The sequence below is a fragment of the Lethenteron reissneri genome, chromosome 50 (assembly GCF_015708825.2).
Source record: "Lethenteron reissneri isolate LAM-NWPU_2019-01 chromosome 50, ASM1570882v1, whole genome shotgun sequence".
Taxonomy (NCBI): Eukaryota; Metazoa; Chordata; class Hyperoartia; order Petromyzontiformes; family Petromyzontidae; genus Lethenteron; species Lethenteron reissneri.
In genome coordinates this window covers 1,893,962-1,914,585 of record NC_083828.1, presented here as the reverse complement: position 1 = coordinate 1,914,585, position 20,624 = coordinate 1,893,962, and the positions used below count along the sequence as shown (strand labels likewise).

General features: G+C 59.3%; 1 protein-coding gene and 1 pseudogene across 2 annotated transcripts; one reads left to right on the top strand and one right to left on the bottom strand.

Annotated features, from left to right (window-relative positions):
• The first annotated feature begins 217 nt into the window (after positions 1-217).
• On the top strand, positions 218-17,225 carry LOC133355067 (sorting nexin-2-like; annotated as a pseudogene).
• A 565-nt stretch (positions 17,226-17,790) lies between these two features.
• On the bottom strand, positions 17,791-20,568 carry LOC133355191 (peptidyl-prolyl cis-trans isomerase B-like). Of its 2 annotated transcripts, none has more exons than XM_061572543.1 (2): positions 19,415-19,675; positions 17,791-18,262 (listed from the first exon to the last, which is right to left on the bottom strand). In XM_061572543.1, exons 1-2 carry the CDS (start codon positions 19,658-19,660, stop codon positions 18,140-18,142), a joined length of 369 nt encoding a protein of 122 aa, XP_061428527.1. In that variant the 5' UTR covers positions 19,661-19,675; the 3' UTR covers positions 17,791-18,139. The 2 variants fall into 2 exon arrangements, with proteins under 2 accessions (XP_061428527.1, XP_061428526.1); XM_061572542.1 differs by lacking the exon at positions 17,791-18,262 and adding an exon at positions 18,648-18,793 and having other exon boundaries at positions 19,415-20,568.
• Between the last annotated feature and the right edge of the window lie 56 nt (positions 20,569-20,624).

Genomic DNA, 20,624 nt, shown 5'->3' with positions numbered 1-20,624 from the left:
TTAGATATCAAATCACAATTAGATTTTTTCCCCAAATCGTTCAGCCCGAATGCGAACTCGCCCCGTTAGCAAATCGCGTTTGTCACGTGCGCGCGGCGACCCGTAGCTCCCGCCCCCCCCCCCCCCCCATAACACCCCCCCGCCCCCGCCCCCCCTCCACGTGACCTGCCCGGCGTCTCCCCCCACGTGACTCCGCGGACTCCGGCCCCTGACCAAGATGGCGGCTACGACGGCGGAGGAGCCGCGCAGCTCTCCCGAGTTGAGAGACGAGGGAGGCCTGGGCGCTCTGGGGGGCCTGGGCGCTCTGGGGGCCTGGGGGGCCTGGGGGGCCTGGGGACCTGGTGGACCTGGGGGATGAGACGGGAGCGGGGCCAGCAGACGGCGACGACGCGGAGGAGCTGTTCGCCAGCACGGAGAGCACCCTGGAGGTGAGGGCCGAGGATGAACGCGGATAGAGTCCCCTAATTAGGGGGCCCCTGACCCTCCCCCCCCGGGCCCCCGTTTCGGGGTCGAGCGGCGCAAGGGGTCCCGGGGTTCAGGCATGCGCGCGTGTCTCGGGTTCAGTGGTCCCAGGAGTTGTCGCCTCTAGGGCTCCTCCCTTTGTCGAGGTTTAGGGGTCCGCAAGTTCCGGAGTCCCCGTTAAGGGGGTCTCGTGGCGCCGGAGTGTGTCCAGGGCTCCCGCGGGGGCCCCGTTGCTGACTGGCTGCAAGATGATGTGGTTGGTTCCAGGGTCCCGGAAGGGGGGGCTACCCCATGAAGTGGTGCAGACGTCCTGTATGCGGGCCCCCTGGAGTCGAGACATTCAGGGTTCAGTAGCTGAAATAATACATCAACTTGGACTAAATGGTCCCTTGTTTCACTTGGGATGCAGAGAGGCCGCGTGAATTCACTCTAGACGTTTCGTGCAACGGACCCCAACCAGGAGTTCCGGGAGTCGCGTCCCAGACGGACGCGCAGGGGTTCGCTTATCGCCATCCTCTGGGGGGGTCTTAGAGATTCGGGGGGTGAGGAGCCGTGGGGGGAGAGGGAGAGGATTGGGTTTGTGAGCCGCGTCCCCCATCATCGTGCCTCCCTCCCCCAGCCCAGCCCGTCCAGCCCGGACGCGGGCAGCCCCAGCGAGGAGGAAGACGACGACGAAGACGACGACGACGCGGCGGTGGCGGCGGCGGCGGCTGGGCCCCAGGGGCGACTCGGGGAGGCCCAGGGGACCGGGGCCCCCCGACAGCGGAGAGCACGCGACCCCGCGGCAGGAGCAGCAGGCCCTGCTGGATGACAGCGACGGCGACGACCTCTTCGGCGGTGCGTGTCGTGGACCGGGTCTCGAGACCTCGTCAAGGCCCCCCCCCCCCGGGAGCCGTGGCTCTTGGTGGGGGGCGGGGGGGTCGTTGGGAAGAGGAGTTGAGTGGTGGAGCGGTGACCGTGGCTGGAGCCCTGGGGTAGATTCATTATCGATGTTCTCATCGTGAGGCATTCATCCAGCAGTGGGTTGATCATGACTGACAGAAGCCGATTGTGGCATATGACGAGTCCGCCCGTGACCTCACGCCGCGGCTCGTAGTTTGGTCACCCAGTTTTGCTGTTCGCAATCGCGTCGTGAGCGCTGCAACGCCGAGCTGCGGTCGCTGTTGTGAGGGCTGTTCGGTAATTGTCAGCTGCCCAAGACGCTGCTGCTGCTGCTATAAACAGGAATTGCAATGGAGGCCGGATCCGCTCGAGGGGAAGCTGCTCCACTCATGTGACTCGAGTCACGCGTCTCCCCGTGGCCCCGGTGCCCCTCACGTGACTCCACCACGCCCTGCCTGGAGGGCGTGCGCTGGGGTGTGCCGGGCTGGTGCTGATGATGCTGGTGGTGGTGGCGGTGTTTGGGAAAGCCCTCCGCCTAGCTGCTGCTGTTGGGGCTTGCCTCTCGTGGCTGGCTGGGTCAGCCGAGGCCGAAATTTGCTGCGGTCGGCTGTGACCCCTGTAGTGGCGAAGGGTGGTAAAGCATAACAGCGGATCATCCCCCCTACGCCTTCTCCACCCGCGCCCCCCAGCGGCGTGGGGTGGAAGCGAAGTCGTTAGAATCGGACACGGCCGACTCTGGGCTCCCCACCCTCCCCACCACCACCCCCACCCAGACCCACCAGACCAGCACCATCGGAGCGAGTGTATATGAGTGTGTGTATGGGTCGACTCGTCCTCTAATGAGTACCCGGTGTGGTGTGTAAAGACATCGCCACTGGGGAGACAAAGACGGTCGCGCGTGGTGCTGGCCACCCACCCACTCCCTCGTGTACCGTGCCAGCCTTCATAGGTGCTCGCTAACAGAGCTTGCCCCAACAGTCTGTTAAGGCTGCACGGGGTATCTTTGTATGGGGACCAGTGGGAGGCACAGCTGGTGCAATCTGCCAGTCATCTCGGTCAACCCATTGCACTTGGGTCTGTCCCGTGACCTGTTAGTGAGCCTTGGGAGTGCACCTGGCCTGGCACAATCACCGTGGTGATGTCACCTCCACTTCATGGCGAATGGCTGTTGTTGTACGGGGAGCGAGAGTGTAGTGGTTAACACACTGCGCTACGAACCCGGCGACCCAATATCTGCTCACGGCCAACATCGGTGACAAAATATATCTGAACCGGTCCTGGGCCTCCCCTCAGTCGACTCGGCCTCAAATGAGTACCTGGCGCGGTGTGTAAACATCGCAGCTCGGGAGACGAGGAAGACGGTCGGGCGTGGTGCTGGCCACCCACGCCCTCGTGTGCCGTGCCGGCCTTCATAGGCACTACTCACTATCAGCACTTGCTCCTACAGTCTGTTGAAGCCTATACAGGGAATCTTTATCTTTGTCCACGTGTGTGTGTGTGTGTTGGAAGATGGCCCTGATGAGGATGACGAGGAGGTCCGCCCGGGGGCTCCCCCTGCGGGCTCGGCTCTGCTGGAGTCGCCCCCCCTCGTACCGCCCGCCCCAGCGGAGCAACACCAGAGACCCCCAGCACGGGACGCACAGCACTCACCCAGCAGCATTGACGAGGTGAGACACCTGCACACAAACACAGAGGTCCCCCTTGTAGCCGACACGGCCTCAAATGAGTACCTGGAGAGCTGTGTAATCATCGCCACTCGGGAGATGAAGGCGGCTGGGCATCGTGCTGGCAATCCACCTCTCGTGTGCCATTCCAGCCTTCATAGGTGCTTGCTAACAGCACTTGCCCCAACAGTCTGTTAAGGCTATACGGGGATCTTTGTCTTTACATTTATGTCTTACTGTGTGTGTGTTAAAGGCTGTGTTCCTCCCTAGGTGGAGGAGGAGGAGGAGGTGGGGGACAATGTCTGTGACCTGGTCGTCAATGTCACTGAGCCTGAGAAAGTCGGTGAGTGCTGGGAGTGGGCTGAGGAGGTGGGTGGCTGGGTAGTGAGATGGGGATGCGGGACTGGAGTCGGAGGGGTGATTCGCGTGTGTGTGCACGCACGCGTACACGTTTGTGTGTGTGTGTTGCGGGGAACTGTAGTGTAGCGGTTAGCGCGCTGCGCTACGAACCCGGCGACCCAAGTTCGATTGCCGCTCACGGCCAACATCGCTGAAGATGATCTCCCCTAGGTTGATTCGGCCTCAAATGAGTACCTGGTACGGTGTGTAAACATTGCAATTGGGGAGACAAAGGCGGTCGAGCGTAGTGCTGACTACCCACCCCCAAGTGTACCGTGCCGGTCTTCATAGGTACTCCCCTAACAGCACTTGCCCCAACAGTTAAACGCTGTTTGGGTGATTTTTGTGTATACGTGCATGTGCGTGAGTGTATGTTAGGTGCTCGCTATGAACAGCACTTTCCCCAACAGTCTGTTAAGGCTATACTGGGGGGGAACTTTGTCTTTGTTTCAGGTGATGGCATGAACGCCTACATGGTGTATCACGTCCACACCAAGGTGAGCGTCACTCGCGAGCTGGTGAGCGACGAGGTGAGGTGAGAGTGCTGTGAGTGTGCGCTTGGGGTATATGAGAGAAAGTACATTGGCAGTGTGTATAAATGAGCTAGTGTGTATATCACCGTGAGCATGAGAGCGAGTGAGTATCTGCGTCGGTGTATACTCGTGAGTGAATGTGAGCGAGTTCACGGTTACCGCACTGCCCTATGAACCCGGCAACCCGAGTTCGATTTCTGCTCATGGCCCACATCAGTGACGAATATCTGAATTCGTCCTAGGCCTCCCCTAGGTCGACTTAGCCTCAAATGACTACCTGGTGCTGTGTGTTAACATCGCCACGAGAGAGACGAAGGCGACCGGGCGTGGTGCTGGCCACCCACCCCCTCGTGTGCCGTGCCGGCCTTCATAGGTGCTCGCTAACAGCACTTGTCCCAACAGTCTGTTAAGGCTACATGGAGGGGTCTGTACATGTGAGTGAGTATGATTGTGAGTGTGAATTATTGTGAGTGTGAATTTGATTGTGGGTGAGTGTGAATGTGAGAGTGAGTGAGTGTGGGTAATTCTGAGTGTGTGAGAGTGTGTGAGTGTGTGTGAGTGATTGTGAGGGTGATTGTGAGTAATTGTGAGTGTGCGAGTGAGTAATTGTGAGTGTGAGTGAGTGATTGTGAGTGAGTGTTTGTTTGGGATTGTGAGTGAGTGTGATTGTTAGTGAGTGTGAGTGATTGTGAGTGAGTGTGAGTGATTGTGAGTGTGTGCGTGAGTGCGTGAGAGCGTACGAGTGTGAGTGATTGAGTGCCCCCCTCTCTGCAGACCTCGCTGAGCGGGTTCCGCGGATCTGAGTTTGGGGTGAAGCGCCGATTCAGCGACTTCCTGGGGCTTCACTCGAAGCTGTCCACCCGGCACGGCGCTGTGGGGGTCATCGTGCCCCCCGCGCCCGAGAAGAGCGTCATCGGTACGCCCCCCCCCCACTCCGAGCTCTTCACTCCAAGCCCCCCCCCCACTCCTCACTCCGAGCCCCCCACTCCGAGCTTCCCACGCTGCTCATCCTCTAAGCCCCTCACCCCAATCGACGACCTCAAGCCCTGTGGCCCCAACTCCCCCTCCCTCCTGGGGGACCTCTCAGGGCCCTCCCTGTGGTGGCGTTGGGCTGGGGGATCTTGCGGGGTCGGGGGGGGTCCGGGGACCCTATGAGGTGGGGGAACCTGTGAGGATGGGGACCCCCCCCCCATGTGTGTGGGAGTGGGGGGATCTGGAGCTGGGGGAGTTGCTGGGCACGGTGGGGCCCTGTTGTGGGGGGGTGGAGGGGAGCGAGGAGCTTGAGTCCGTACACGACCTCACGCTCGCTAACGCTGGCGGTGGGTGGGGTGGTGCGCTGCTGCTGTAGGGATGACAAAGGTGAAGGTGGGGAAGGAGGACCCCTCCTCCGCGGAGTTCGTGGAGAAACGGCGCTCCTCGCTCGAGAGGTGCCCCCACACCACCCCCACTCGCACCCCCACCCCACTCACACCCCCACCCCACTCACACCCCCACCCGTCCCCCCACCCCACTCGCACCCCCACCCCCACCCCACTCGCACCCCCACCCCACTCACACCCCACTCGCACCCCCACCCCACTCACCATCCCCACCCCACTCGCACCCCCACCGCACCCCCACCGCACCCCCACCCCACTCGCACCCCCACCCCACTCCCACCCCCACCCCACTCCCACCCCCACCTCACTCCCACCCCCACCCCACTCCCACCCCCACCCCACTCCCACCCCCACCTCACTCCCACCCCCACCCCACTCCCACCCCCCACCCCACTCCCACCCCCACCTCACTCCCACCCCCACCTCACTCCCACCCCCACCCCACTCCCACCCCCACCTCACTCGCACCCCCACCCCACTCCCACCCCACCCCACTCCCACCCCCACCTCATTCCCACCCCCACCTCACTCCCACCCCCACCCCACCTCCCACCCCCACCTCACTCGCACCCCCACCTCACTCCCACCCCCACCCCACTCCCACCCCCACCCCCACCTCACTCCCACCCCCACCCCACTCCCACCCCCACCTCACTCGCACCCCCACCCCACTCCCACCCCCACCCCACTCCCACCCCCACCTCATTCCCACCCCCACCTCATTCCCACCCCCACCTCACTCCCACCCCCACCCCACTCCCACCCCCACCTCACTCGCACCCCCACCCCACTCCCACCCCCACCTCATTCCCACCCCCACCTCACTCCCACCCCCACCTCACTCGCACCCCCACCCCACTCCCCACCCCCACCTCACTCCCACCCCCACCCCACTCCCACCCCCACCTCACTCGCACCCCCACCCCACTCCCACCCCCACCCCACTCCCACCCCCCACCTCATTCCCACCCCCCCCCACTCGCATCCCCACCCCACTCGCGCCCCCCTCTCCTCCCCTCTCCCCCCTCGCTCTTCTCCACAACTGACCACCGCCCTCTCCCACGACCCACCCCCTCCCTGCCGTTGCCATGGTAATTGCTCCTCCCGCAGGTACCTGCAAAGAGTAGCGAAGCACCCGACCCTCCTGCAGGACCCGGACTTCCGCGACTTCCTGGAGCGCGACGAGGTGAGGGCCGCTCTTCCTCCGCCTCGTCACGCGCACGCAGACAAGAGACCGCCGCGTAGCCCATCCGCGCCATTGGGGCAACTGCTGTTAGCTGGCGCCCAAGGGAGTGGTGTGGGGCCTCAAGCACACCCGGCCACCTGTGTCTCCCTCGTGGCAATGTTTACACACCGCACCAGGTACTCATTTGAGGCCGAGTTGACTTGGGGAGGCCTGGGACCGTTCAGATATTCGGCACGGACTTTGGTTGTGAACGGGAATGTAACCCGGATGGCCGGGGCTCATCGCGCAGTGCGATAACCACTGCTTGCCACGCACCCCCATTGTTCACCGTGCCGGCATTCAGAGGTGCTGTTCACTAACAGCACGTGCCCCAAACGTCCGTTAAGGCTGTACGGTGGATCTTTGTCTTTGTGTGTGTGTGTGCAGCTGCCCCGTGCTGTCAGCACTCAGGCGCTGAGTGGAGCCGGACTCATGCGAATCGTCAGCAAGGCGGCCGAGGCTGTCAACAAGATGACTATCAAGATGAGCGAGCTGGACCCAGTAAGCCCCATGTCTTCGTTCACGCACTACCCCGGCTGCACGTGTGGATGGTGGTGATGGTAGAGATGGCGGTGGTGGTGGCGATGATGGTGGTGAGGGTGGCAGTGGTGGTAGCGGTGGTGGTGGTGGTGGTGGCTGTGGCGGCGGCGGTGGTAATGGTGGTAATGGCAGTGGTGGTGGTGGCAGCGATGGTCATCATGATGACGACGTTCGTGGTGATGAAGGCAGTGGTGGTGGAGGAGGTGGCGGTGTCGGAAGTAAAGGTGTGTGCGTGTGTGCATGGTGGTGGTTTGTGTGCCAGTATGTCATAGTTATCTGTGTATGTGAGCGTACGTGGTAGGGAGCGGCTGTGCAGTGGTCAACCCGGCGAGCCGAGTTCGATTCCCAACATCGGTGACGATTATCTGAACCGGTTCCGGGCCTCCCTGAGGTCAACTCGGCCGTAAATGAGCACCTGGTGCTGTGTGTATACATCCCCAATGGGGAACTGCGGAAACAAAGGTGGCCGGGCGTGGTGCCAGCCACACTGGCCCTTTGTTGGCAGCTATAGGCGTTTTCTCACAGCATTTTATCCAACAGTCTGTTGATCCTGTGCGGGGGATCTCTGCGTTTGCTGCGTAGTGGTTTGAGGAGAAGCAGCTGCAGTTTGAGAGCCTGGATCAGCAGCTACGGAGACTGCACGGGAGCGTGGAGGGGCTGGTGGTGCACCGGAAGGGTGAGAGGCCTCACTGTCGCTCATCATCATTCGCCACCGCAAGAGTATGTGACACCATCACCCACCATCACCCACCATCACCCACCATCACCCACCATCACGCCTCACCATAGCGCACCACCGCAAGAGTGCGTGGCACCATCACAGACGTCACACGTAGTGTAACACGCTATTCCAACCCATCACATGCCATTCGTGTGTCTGCGTGTCCGTGTCCATGTTTCCCCATGTGTCCGTGTGCGTGCCATTCATCTGTGCCTCCCTGTGTGCGTGTGCCAGTGTCTCAGTGGCATGTCTGTATTCCCGTGCCCCCCGTGCCCACGCATGCCCACGTGTGTGTGTTTTGCATCTCTGTTCTCATATATCCATGTAGTCCTAGCCCTGTGCCCGCGTGTCCCTGTGTCCATGTCCCCATGTGGACATGTGACCGCTTGTCCAACTGCACGTGCTCCCGTCTGTGTGCCCGCACCCCTGTACGTGCATCCGTCTGTGCGTCTCCTTGCCCGCCGTGTGACCCCCCCCCCCCCCCCCCAGCCACATCCCCGCGTCGTGACCGCGCGTGACCGTACCATTTGTGCCGCCCCCACCCCCACCCGACCCGACACCCTCCGCCCACCTCCTTCCAGACCTGGCGCTGTGCACGTCTGCGTTTGCGCGCAGCGTGGCGATGCTGGGCACCTCGGAGGACCACACGGCGCTGTCGCGCGCGCTCTCCCAGCTGGCCGAGGTGGAGGAGCGGGTCGAGGGCCTGCACGGCACCCAGGCCCACGCCGACGCCTTCCTGCTGGCCGAGCTGCTCGCCGACTACGTGCGGCTCATCGGCTCCGTGAAGGTGCGGCCCCGCGCGCGCCCCGGCCCGCAAGGCTGACCCTCGCCAATCGCCGGCCCGCGTTCGGCTCAATCGCGTCGGCCCCCCCGAGTCCGGCCCCACCGCGAGCGTCGCCCCGCGTAGTGTTGGCCACCAATCCCCTCCCGTGCCGTGCAAGTCTTCATAGGTGCTCGCTAACAACAATAGGGGGGATCTTTGTCTTTGTGTGCGATGGGTAGAGCAGCGATTAGCGCGCCAACTTCCGGTTCCGGACCTCCCCCAGTTCCCATAGCCGGAGAGTAAGAAAGTGGCCTTCATTGCAGCTCGCTAACAGCACTGGCTCCCCTAGAGTCGGTTAAGGTCGCAGAGCGGCAGGTGATGGCCGTCTGCGTGAGTGAGTGCGCATGTGTGCGTGTGTGTGCGTGTATATGCACATGCGTGTATATGCACATGCGTATACGTGTGTGTACATGCGTTTGTGTGTGTACGTGCGTGTGTGTGTGTATGTGCGTGTGTGTGTGTACATGCGTGTGTGTGTACGTACGTGTGTGTGTGCGTGCGTGCATGTGTGTGTATGCAGGCCGTGTTCGACCAGCGAGTGCGCTGCTGGCAGCGCTGGCAGGACGCGCAGGTCACGCTGCAGAAGAAGCGCGAGGCCGAGGCGAAGCTGCAGTCGGGGGCCGCCGCCAAGGGGGACAAGCTGCAGCAGGCGCGCGACGACATCCACGAGGTGCCCGAGTCCTGCCACCACACACGCACGCACACACGCATGCACATACACGCACGCACACACACCCGCACGCACGCGCGCGCGCACACGCGTCGGCCACACACTCACACGGGTAGTACTCGAGCAGGTAACACTCACTCACACGGGCAACACCTGTATGCAATCTTAATTTTGGATCTATGCAGGCCTCGCTCACTCACAAACACACTCACGCAGGCCACACACTCGCATGTGAACACTTGCCACCACTTCTTGCTTCTGGAGTTTCAGTCGGGGTGGCCACCTTCACTGAGTTGATGAATGCACACAATCCAGCTGCTGCTGTTCGTGCTGCTGCTGCTCGTGCTGCTGCTGCTGCTCGTGCTGCTTTGCGTGAGCGTTTGATTCGAGGCGTTTGCCTCGTGGTGTAATCGCTGGTTCCTTCTCTCGCCATGCTTCACCAAGGAGGTCACGGAGGTGTGTACCGCACGGAGCGACGGCGCACGACACGACACGCACACACACACACCACATGGTATGCATCATACACCAACTTACGGCACATGTACACACCACACCGCACGCACCACACGGCACACACCACACACGGTATACACGGCACACGCAGCACACCCACACATTCCGCACGCAGCACGCACCATACGACACACACCCACATATGACACAACCCGCACATGACACACACCCGCACATGACACACACCCACACACGACACACACCCCCACACGACACACACCCCCACACACGACACACACCCACACACACGACACACACCCACACACACGACACACCCCCACACACGACACACACCAACACACACGACACACCCACACACACAACACACAAACACACACATGACACAAACCCACACAGCACATTCCTCACGGCATGTGGCACACATCTCTTGCCCACACATGGCACACACAGCATGGCACACCCCACACACCCAGCAACTCTCACGCACCCGACCCTACCACTGACTGTAATCAGACAGGGTGGTGTGTGGCGTGGTGCTGTGGTGTGTGGTATCTTGTGGGATGTGATGACGATGTGTGTATTTGTGTGGGGAGCGGTAGTGCAGCGGTTAGCGCTACGCTGCGCTATGAACCTGGCGACCCGGGTTCGATTCCCGCTCACGGCCAACACCAGTGACGATTATCTGAACTGGTGCTGAGCTTCCCCTAGGTCGAGTACGCACCTGGGGCGATATGTAATCATCGTCACTGGGGAGACAAAGGCGGACGGGCGTGGTGCCTTGCCGGCCTTCATCGGTGCTCGCTAATAGAACTTGCCTCAACAGTCTGTTAAGGCTACACGGGGAATCTTTGCCTTTGTGAGTGGTGTAGCCTCACAGTGCATCTAGCCTGGCACTTTCGCTGTGCGGACGTCACCGCCACTCGGTGGCGAATGCGCGTGGCGTGCGTTGAGGCTGGCTTGCCATCTGTAAGAAGCCTCTGCCATCCTCCCGCTGTGGAGACGGGCATCCTCCTTGGACTTCGTTAAAACCCACAGTTGGCGTCCTCCCTCCCCAACCCTCCTCCTGATGCCTCGACGACGACGGGCAACGGTTGCGGCTCCGGACACGTGGTTGGTGCTACCGCATGCAGGCGGCCACCCGCCAGAGCCACACGCATGGCGCCGCAAGGTCGCGTGGGCGCCGTTGGTCATTCTGGGTGAATGCCAAACTGATGCACGGGGTGCCCCAGTCCAGCCCTCCTCCCCAGACAACCCTGGCTGACGGAGGAGGCGTTTCTGGCGAGCCGGGAGAAAGCGACAGGCTCGCTCCCGACGTCTCCCAACATCCCGCGCCGGGGGAGTTGAGGGGCCTTGACCGGTGACGCGGCAGCCGAGTTAGCCGCTTGTTGTTACAGAGCTTTGTGGTTCGAATCCAGCGGCCGCCCTGGTTAATACTGCGGTAGTGAGTATTAACCGTACAAAAAGTACTATTGCTAGGCGCCGTCTGCTTCGCTCACACCGTCGTTCGCAAGAGCGAGGCCATCACGTGCCGGCATTGCGGTCCAAATTTGGCAAATTTTTTTTTTAAATAACGCCGCAAATAACTCGCTTGGAATAAACGGCAGCAGTCATCGCCCCCCCCCCCCCCCCCCCCCCCCCCCCCCCCACTGCGGAAGCTCGACGGGACCCTCCTGGAGAAGGAGCGAGGAATCGTAAAAAAAAATTATGAACGCTGCAGCCCACGCTCGGAGATTCGGAGAGCCGTGCGGCGCTACGAGGATGAGTGGTGGTCGCGGACTGCCGAGGAGATGAAAGCTGCGTGAGCAGCTCACGGCCACAAATGGCTCTTCGGTCCCTTCCAAGGACTTGCAGCGACACGTCTGCCTTGCGTAGTGGGAGAGCAGCGGTTATTTGAGCTCCGTACCCCAAGGTCCGATCTGCAGATGAGTGGGATTTGATGTGCGATGTGTGGTGGTCTGACGCCGTGACTGGGTGGTGTTCCCCTTGCGGTTGACGGTTTGACGGTGCGGTGTGTATGACGCTGTGTTGGGACGCTGCTGTGTGATGGTGTGACGTGACGGGGTGACGTTTGAATGCTTTTGACATTGTGTAGTACGGATTTTGTCGTGTGGTGTAAGTGGTGTGATGTGTGGTGTAGTGGTGTTGTGGTGTAGTGGCGTGACGTTTTGGTGTGACGTTGTGGTGTGACGCAGTGGGAGGGGAAAGTGGAGCAAGGAGAGGCGGAGTTTGAGTCGATCTCCAAAACGATTCGCACAGAGGTGGCGAGATTCGAGGTGAGGCCACACCCACCGTACACACACCTCACTCACCACTCTCCCCAGACACACCACACCTCACCACGTTCACCATACAACTCTCGCCTCACCACACACGCCTTACTTACCACCCGCCACACCACGCTCGCCACACTCACCACTCACGATGCTCACCTCACTCGCCACCACTAACGTCTTCACCAGAGCAGCATACAATAATCGCTCACCTCATCACAGCCGCCTCACTGTGACCTCGTCCTGTTCCGTATCCTCGCCATCACACTACTTGTCTCGTCACTCGCTCACCTCTTTGTGTGATCACTCACCTCACTGTCGTCACCTCGTAATGTCACTCGCCTCTTTGTGTGGTCACTTACCTCGTCGTGTGGTCACTCACCTCACCGTCACCTCATCGTGTCGTCGCTCACCTCGTCATGTGACTCACATTAACTCGCCTCGCCGTGCCGCGTGCAGAGGGAGCGAGTGAGAGACTTCAAGCACGCGGTGGTGTCTTACCTCGAGGCCCTGGTGCACACGCAGGCACAGGTGAGGCATGTGACGAGGTGTGACGAGGTGTGACGCTATAACGAGGTACAGTGAGGTGTGACGGGGTGTGAGTGTGACGGGGTGTGACGCTATAACGAGGTACAGTGAGGTGTGACGAGGTGGGAGTGTGACGAGGCCGCCGGCCAGTGCTCCTTGCTAATAGCACTTGCCCCAACACCCTGTAATGGCTATACAGGGGATCTTTGTATCTTTTGTGTGTGTTGTCGGGAGCGGTAGTGTAGCGGTAGTGTAGCGGTTAGCGCGCTGCATTTCAAACCCGGGGACCCGACTTCGATTCCCGCTCACGGCCATCACCAGTGACGATTATCTGAACCGGTCCCGGGCCTTCGTCTTTGTGTGACGAGGTCTGTGATGAGGCATTGAGTGTGGCGAGAGGTGTGTTACGAGGTGTGCGTGCGTAACGCTATCAGGAAAAGTCACTTGCAGCGCCACACCGAGTACCGTCCTAAATGGAAAGAGTGGTGATCCGAGGTAACATCGTGGGGCAAGGTGGGGTTGTCCCTGCTGGGGCTGTGGTGCTACAAATATCAGAGGAGGAAGTAGCCACCCCTTGTGAGTGGCTGGCCGGCTGATGTGCCATCTGTTGTGGAAGTACGGAAAGCGGTCCAGAGCCCGAGACGAAGGGTGGCGATTTTGTGCAGACTGCCCCATATCACAACCGTCTGGATCAGAGGATGGCTTCTGCAAAATTAGAAGGATGCTCTGGTGGGGGGGGGGGGGGGGGGTTCCCCCTTTTTAAGAATTACTGTACACTCTGAGGAGTTATGAGACACTGCTGCTGAACCTGGAGCGTGCCGCTAAGAGGTTGGGGCCTTAACATCAGTCCCACCAAACTAAGCACCTAGCTGGGGTGGGTTTATGTCATCAAACACGCCACCCCTCATCTCCCCGTGAGTGAAGAGGCAGTTTGGAGAGAGCGGATGAAGGAGTTACCATTTCTGAGCAGTGTACTCATTACTACTTCCGGTTTGGCAGTACGTATACTGATGTGTGTTGAACTTCTTTCGCACCGTACATAACCACGTGTGCTAATTGAAGGGTACGGGAGGTATCCAGATCATTTGAACTCCATTATATTTTCTTTGGCTGTGTAACGCTGCGTGGAAGCTACCTGGCCTGTTGCTCTGTAAGAAGATTAAGATCGTTTCGGCTACAGTGAATGCCTTCCCTTCTCTGTGCTCGTAAAATGTTGATCCCCGTCGAAAAGAACATCTGCGCCGATTTGAAATATTCAGGCTGGCCTGCCTACGATTCATCCAGGGTTTAAGCAGACTGGATCATGTGAGGAGCTCACAGATCCTTCAATGATCTGGACACAGTCCCATCAGTGAGGCTTTGTTGGCTGGGTCATGTAGCCCGCATGCCCAGGCCACCGCATGCCCAAAAAGCTTGTTTGACCAGATAGAGGGTGCTAAATGGGCGCGGCACAGGATGGAGAAGAGATGGGCTGATGCGGTGCAGGGGAATGTGGAGCTGATTGGACTTACCGAAGACTTGTACCAGCGGTGTCAAGATTGGCCTCTGTGGAGTAGGCTCGTGAAAGACCCGACTGGGCAGTTGGAGGCAGCCTGCTCTCCAACAAAAGCAGGCGGCTACAATGCAGCAAGTTTGCATAGCGGGGCAGCACAGCTGGTGCATCTGCCGGTTATCTCAGTCGATGAACCTATAGCACCTGGGTCTGTCCCGTGACCTGTCGGCGAGCTTTAAACACTTTACGTGGCTCAAAGTGCACCTAACCTGGCACGAGCGCTGTGGTGAATGGCTGCTTTTGTTGTGTGCGACAAGCACCTAGCCTGGCACAGGCGCCGTGGCGACGTCACCGTCATGGCGGGTATTGGTCTTGAGGCAGTGAGGTGTCACGAAGTTTATTGTGGTGCAGTGGTTAGCGCACTGCTCCAGAAGTTTATTTCCGGGGCCGGCTTGAGTTCCATTCCCACTCACGACCGATAACAGTGGCAAATATCTGAACCGGTAGTGAGCCTCCCCGAGGTCGACTCAGCCTCAAATGAGGACCTGGGTCGGTGTGTAAACATCGCCACCTGGGAGACAAAAGCGGCCTGGGCGAGGTGCTGGCCACCCACCCAGTCGTGTTCCGTGCCGGCCTTCATAGGTGCTCGCTAACATGCAGGTACTTCAACAGTCCGTTAAGGCTACACGGGGGATATTTGCTTGTTAAAGGTTACATGGGGGAGCTTTGTATGTGTTGGTGCTTGTGCATAGGTGTGTGTTTGTGTGTGGGGTGCGGTGGAACAGCGATTAGCGCGTTCAGCTACAAACTCTGCTACCGGTCTTGGGCCTCTCCTTGGTCGACTCGGCCTCAAATGAGGTCCTTTGTGTGTGACGAGGTCCTCGTGTGACGAGGTGTGCCGGCCGCGTGTGTCACCTTACAGCTGGTGAAGTACTGGGAGGGCTTCCTGCCCGAGGCCAAGGCCATCATCTGAGGGCCTCCTCCGTGTCCTCCACGGCACGCGGGCAGCACCACCCCCTCCCCCCCCCCGGCACTCGGCATCGACGCCAGGGCTCGGCGTGGGTCAGCGCAGCGACACAAGGGCTCACGTTGGTGGCCTCATCTACTCCACAGAACACGCTACAGCGCACACTACTCACTTCACACCGCACCACATACTACACACCATACTACACACCATACTACACACCACTCTATACACTACTACGCTGCACACTGCACACCGCACAACATACTTCATACCGCCATGCTACACACCGCACTACACACCACGCTGTACACTACACACCGCACTACTACACTACACACTGCCACCTTACACTAAACACACCTCGCCGTCACCACCGAGCCCATGCGACGTCAAACCACGACCACAAAAACTCTCCACCGCACACCACGTGGCCACGCTGCCGCGACACCTCTTCTGCCAGACGGCCGCCGTCGTCGTCATCGTCGTCGTCATGGCCACCGGGACGCGGGTTTGTGTTGGGTGTGCGGTGGGGGAGGAGGTTGGCTCTGGTGGTGGTGGTGGTAGCAGCGGCATCAGCCAAGCAGGCTTGTGCCACAACCAGCGTTACCATGACGACAGACGGCTAATTAACGCCAAGGCGGGGTGGGGGGGCAATGCTGGGGGGGGGGGGATAGGGTAGGGGGGGGCAGGGAGCCCGCCCACCGCCCCCTTCACTCCCGCCAGTCGCAATTACCGTCACCCAGTGGGGGATCCACAGCGCTTAATTGCAATTAGGGGCAAACAGTAGCGAGGCGTGTCTCAATCAGGCGCAGCCACAATCTGAGAGCTGAAGTTTGAAATCCTCGATCCATTCCGGGGCCGCGATCTTCAAGGCCCACGCCGCGCGCCTCTTCTTCACGCGATTAAATTCCACGCGCGACGGCCATGCCCGCTGCCGCCGCGAGCAGAGACTCGTCTTCTAAAGGTCACGACCCCCTTGGGTCACGGTTACAGGGGTCACGGTGGGTCGGGTCGCCGCCTCGTCCGCAGGCCAAACCGCGGGCGTGTTTCTCACTCGGCCTCGAGGTCTCCCGATTCTTTTGTACGGCTGCCGATGTCTATTCGGCACAAACTCCCATTTCACAATCAGGTGGTCAAGCTGCGTCGGGAGCAGCGGAGCGTATCGCCGCGATTTCTCCTTCGCATTTGTGGATCTCGGGGCATTGCGTCGTTATACGTTGTACGGTCTGCTCTGGGTCGAGTAGACATCTGTGATTAAAATTCCAAGGCAATGCTGCCACGAGATCTTGGTACAAATCAGCTGTTGCCACCCGAACGCAAGAGACCAATTCCCAGACTGTCTGGGTTAAACCGTGACAGGTGGCGAACCTTGCCTTGGGGTAACGGGGCCATGATGTAGGTCGGCGAGTCTGGCGTTTAGGGGGGACCAAGGGGATTCTTTAGGGGACATTCGGGGACCAAGTGGGGGGGGGGGGGGTCACCAGGCTTCTGGGAACAGTTTAGGGGACGGGAAGGTTTGAACCACCAGACCCGAGGGTGGGTTATAATTTCATCTACAGTAGTGGCGCCAAGCTGGTGTCGTGGATCACGTTACTGGACTTGCAATCCACGTTTCCGGTTTAATCCCGTCTGAAACAATGGGAGGAAAGTTTCTTAATCTCCCCCCCCCCCTCCCGACCCACCTTTGTCCACCCCCTCAGCAGTATAAATGGGTGCACCCCATCATCAATCTGCAGGTTGTGTGTGGTGGGGGGTACAGTGTGGATACTCCCACCCGTTACATCGGTCAGTGTGGAAGAGTAGACCAAATACACCCTCTGAAGGGGCCTTGCACCCGCAGTGGCTCGAGCAAGACGTTTCTGGGGCTGCACCTTTGCCTGTACAGCAGCATCCTTAGCTGAAATTACTATCTTAATGACATCGATTGAAATGTTGAGTAGCAGCATTACAATTGATCCCAGGTGTGGTCACCAGCGACTGGGACCATTAGAGGACCCTGGGAGGGGTAAGGGGGGACCACCACCCCACGGTGGGCGTGTGGTGGTCCTGTGGAGCGGGCGTGAGCTCTGGGCGCCGTCCGTCGGTTTCGTTTTGCGTTGCCAAAAAAACTCATCCGTTGCCACTGCCCTTCTCTTATTCTCACTTGCACTCCAATCTCTTGCACCCCTTGATTAAAGATTCTGACAACCACTCACGTGCAGGGGACTTGCTTGGGGGGGGGGGGGGGTGTTGGGACTGCTGACATGGTAGGACCCACAGGACCTCAAGGTTTAGACCAACCTTATTTTACCAGGTAAGCCCCACAGCTATATAGCTTTCTCAGAAGCAACCTGGCCTCAAATAATAGCTCAACGAAGTGGCTTGTGGAAATGTATAGCGGGCAAATACTGCAACTGCATGTTGACTAAATGTGGCAGAGAAAAATCCAGAGAATTCCAAATATTCAGACGGTTTCACCTGAAGACTTGTGTTGCCTCCAAAACGTCGTGATTTTTATTGTTTTATTTTTATTAATTTTTATTTAATTTTTTACCTGCGTGACTTTACCGAAAGAACTAAGAGTATGAATCCTTGCAGTCACGAAAGCTTCAAATCTAGAATCAGGAGCAAACCCCGTGATCTGTATACCTGGTGAGGCAGTTAAGATCTCATTTAAGATGCCCAGACGACTTTGGGCTACAGAGATTAGAAGGAACCCTTCCTGGAGGTAAGACCCCAAGGAGGTGCACCCACAACACTCACAACACACATCGTAGTCGTAAAAACTTTTTTTTATTTGTGTGAAACGCCGATTCTCCTGCAGCCACACAAAAACGTTTGATTCAAAACGAAAAAAACCGACCCAATTCAAATCGGCCGCGGTCCTTGCACCCACCTGGAAGAAATGTGGCGGGTGCCACGGCAACACGGTTACCATGGGGATGGGAGGAGGGGGGAGATGGTCTTCGACCAGAAATTAAATTCGACAGCGGCCCCTGCTGACCCCCAGTCAGGGTCTGGCTCCACCCCTCCACCCCCACAGAGGGAGGTGGAGTGGAGCCAGGTTGAGTGTTGTGGGTGACATCAGCAAGACGGCGCCGCCGGCTGCCATCGCGTCGCTCTGGTCACTCCTTGGCGATGGCGAAGGGCTTCTCGACGGGGACTGTGCCGCTGTCGGCGATGATGCAATCCTTGAGCGGCCGGTCACGCCCGTCCGTCTTGGTCTCCTCCATCTTCTTGAGCACCTCCTGGGGAGCGCAAGTTGGGGGGCGAGGTGGGAGGCGCAGCGGGAGAGACGGCGTTGCAGGGCAGGCGGGTGGGGGCCGGCAAGAGGGGGTGGGGGCGGTCACACCACATGCACGTTAGCGGAGTTGGGGGTGGGGGGGGGCAGGAGGAGTAGGGGAGTGAACCAAGGAAGGTGCGGGATGGATTCCTCTCGATTTGTTTCTAAATTGAAAAGTAATCGCGGCCAAAGCGGAGGAGGGGGATGGACCCGATTAGAGGGCGGCAGCAGCAGGGTTAATGGGATTACAAGAGAAGTGAAAGATGGCAGCATTAGTGGTTCGAGGCGACGGGAATCGGGGGGGGGGGGGGGTCTCCCTCTAGCTGCAGTGCCAGGCTAGGTGCACGCACCGGGGACCCCACAGGCGCTACCAGCCCTCGACGGGCACAGTAAACGGCTCGGCCACGGCGATGGTGCCGCAGGCGGCTATGACAGCGTCGGCGAGCGGGCGGTTGTGGTCGTCCGTCTGCTGCAGCTCGATGGAGTGCACTACGTACTGGGGGCGTGGTTTAGCAGGGCGAGTGGGGGGGGGTGAGCAGGGGGGGGGGGAGAAAGCCAAGCGGGAGTAGAGTGGAGCGTGAGGCAGGGTGGAGAAGGAGCGTGAGATTGGGGGAAGGGGGGGTGAACAGGATTGAGACAAGAGGCATCACAGCCCGATGTGAAGCTGTAACGGTGTAGTCCCCCAAGACCCCCCCCACCCCTCCGTGACCCCACGCACGTCACGAGGTATGGGCGGCCCTGGGCACGGAATCGTGACGTCATCGGCCACCATCACGGAAGCCGAGCAACGACAGGGGAGGTACACGGGCAGCGTCAGGGGAGCTGGGGTCGGAAAGCAAGGGGAGAGCGGGTGAAGCGCACGTCCATGTGCGACGTGCAAGAGAAGCACAATGGAAGCCTGCGAGTGAGAAGCGCAAGCGAAGCTCAAGCGAATTTTGCACGAAAGAGATGCCCGTTCGTGTCAAACGGCACAGAAGCGCAAAGGAAGCAATGTGCGTGCGAAGCATCAGAGAAGCGTGCCCTGCGTGCGTGAAAAGCTGTTATCCCCGCAAGCGAGAAGCACGGGAAGGCGCGCATGGGAAGCGCACACGCGTGTGCGTGCGAGAGCGGCACTCACCATGCCCTCGAGCACCTTGCCGAACACAACGTGCTTGCCGTCGAGCCAGCCCGTCTTGACGGTGGTGATGAAGAACTGGGAGCCGTTGGTGTCCTTGCCCGCATTGGCCATGCTCACCCAGCCGGGCCCGTAGTGCTTCAGCTTGAAGTTCTCGTCCGGGAAGCGCTCCCCGAAGATGCTCTTCCCTGCGCAAACAAAAGGCGGCGACGTGTGAAGCCTCCGCCACACGGAACAATCCAAACACATTCGTCACTAAAAAGGGAGAAATTATACAAATCGCCCTTCATCATGGCAAATTAAGGAGATGTTAACTACCTCGCCTGGTATACTGGAGGTCGTGGGTTCGATCCCGACCCTGACGCCTGTATATTTGGAGTTTGCATATCTCTCTCCATGGTAGTGTGGATTTTTCACCAGGTCCTCCGGTTTTACCCCTCCACATTTAGAATCAACATCACGCATTTAGAGTATTTGGCTGCTATAAATTTCCACATGATAAGCCATTTGTGGCCAGGTTGCTTCTTTAAAAGAGCTACATAGCTCAGTGGGCCTTAGCTGGTATAATAGTTTGGTTAAGCAGGGCCAATGCCAGCATCACCACCTATTCATATTTCTCCCCAGCATAGTCAGGGGTCAAGTTTTCAAGTGGGTTTCATCTCACTGGGCAAGAAGTCAAAAAAAATGAGTCCAGGATGGAGTCATTTGCTATAAGTGACCCTGGGTCACCAAGATGACAAAAGCAACAACGTAACAAAGTTAAACAATGACGCGTATAAATAATCGGCGCAAAAGCAACCAAATTCACGGCGCACGGTTCAAGCCCAGGCTTGAATGGGGAGTCAGGGGGGGTTTGACGTTGGGTTGTGGATGTTTGGCATCTACACGGCTCCAGCGGGCCCAAGGGAGGAGACACACAGATGGTGGGAGACTGCCAGGCCAGATGTTGGGAGGTCACCGTGTGTCTATCACACAGCAGCAGCAGCTGTGGCATCTGATAGAGAGAAGACGATGGTCGCCAGGTACGGTGGTGGTGGTGGATGCGGCAACTACAGCTTTGACCAAGATGACTTCTTCATACTGGTGTGAGGGAGTTAGTGATCGAGGGCTCTTGGGGCTAGGGGTGTAGGGTTCAGATTCGGGATTGGGTTGGGACTTAGAGACTATATTCGGTAAGGCGTTCAGGGTTGGGATAGCAGCGAGCAGCTGGGTT

Excerpts from the sequence above, each read along its gene's own strand:
- LOC133355191 (XM_061572542.1), bottom strand. The coding sequence starts at position 19,660 with ATGTGTTTGGATTGTTCCGTGTGGCGGAGGCTTCACACGTCGCCGCCT. Across the intron at positions 18,794-19,414 it reads GCAAGGTGCTCGAGGGCATG|TACGTAGTGCACTCCATCGA; the intron begins GTGAGTGCCGCT and ends CCACGCCCCCAG.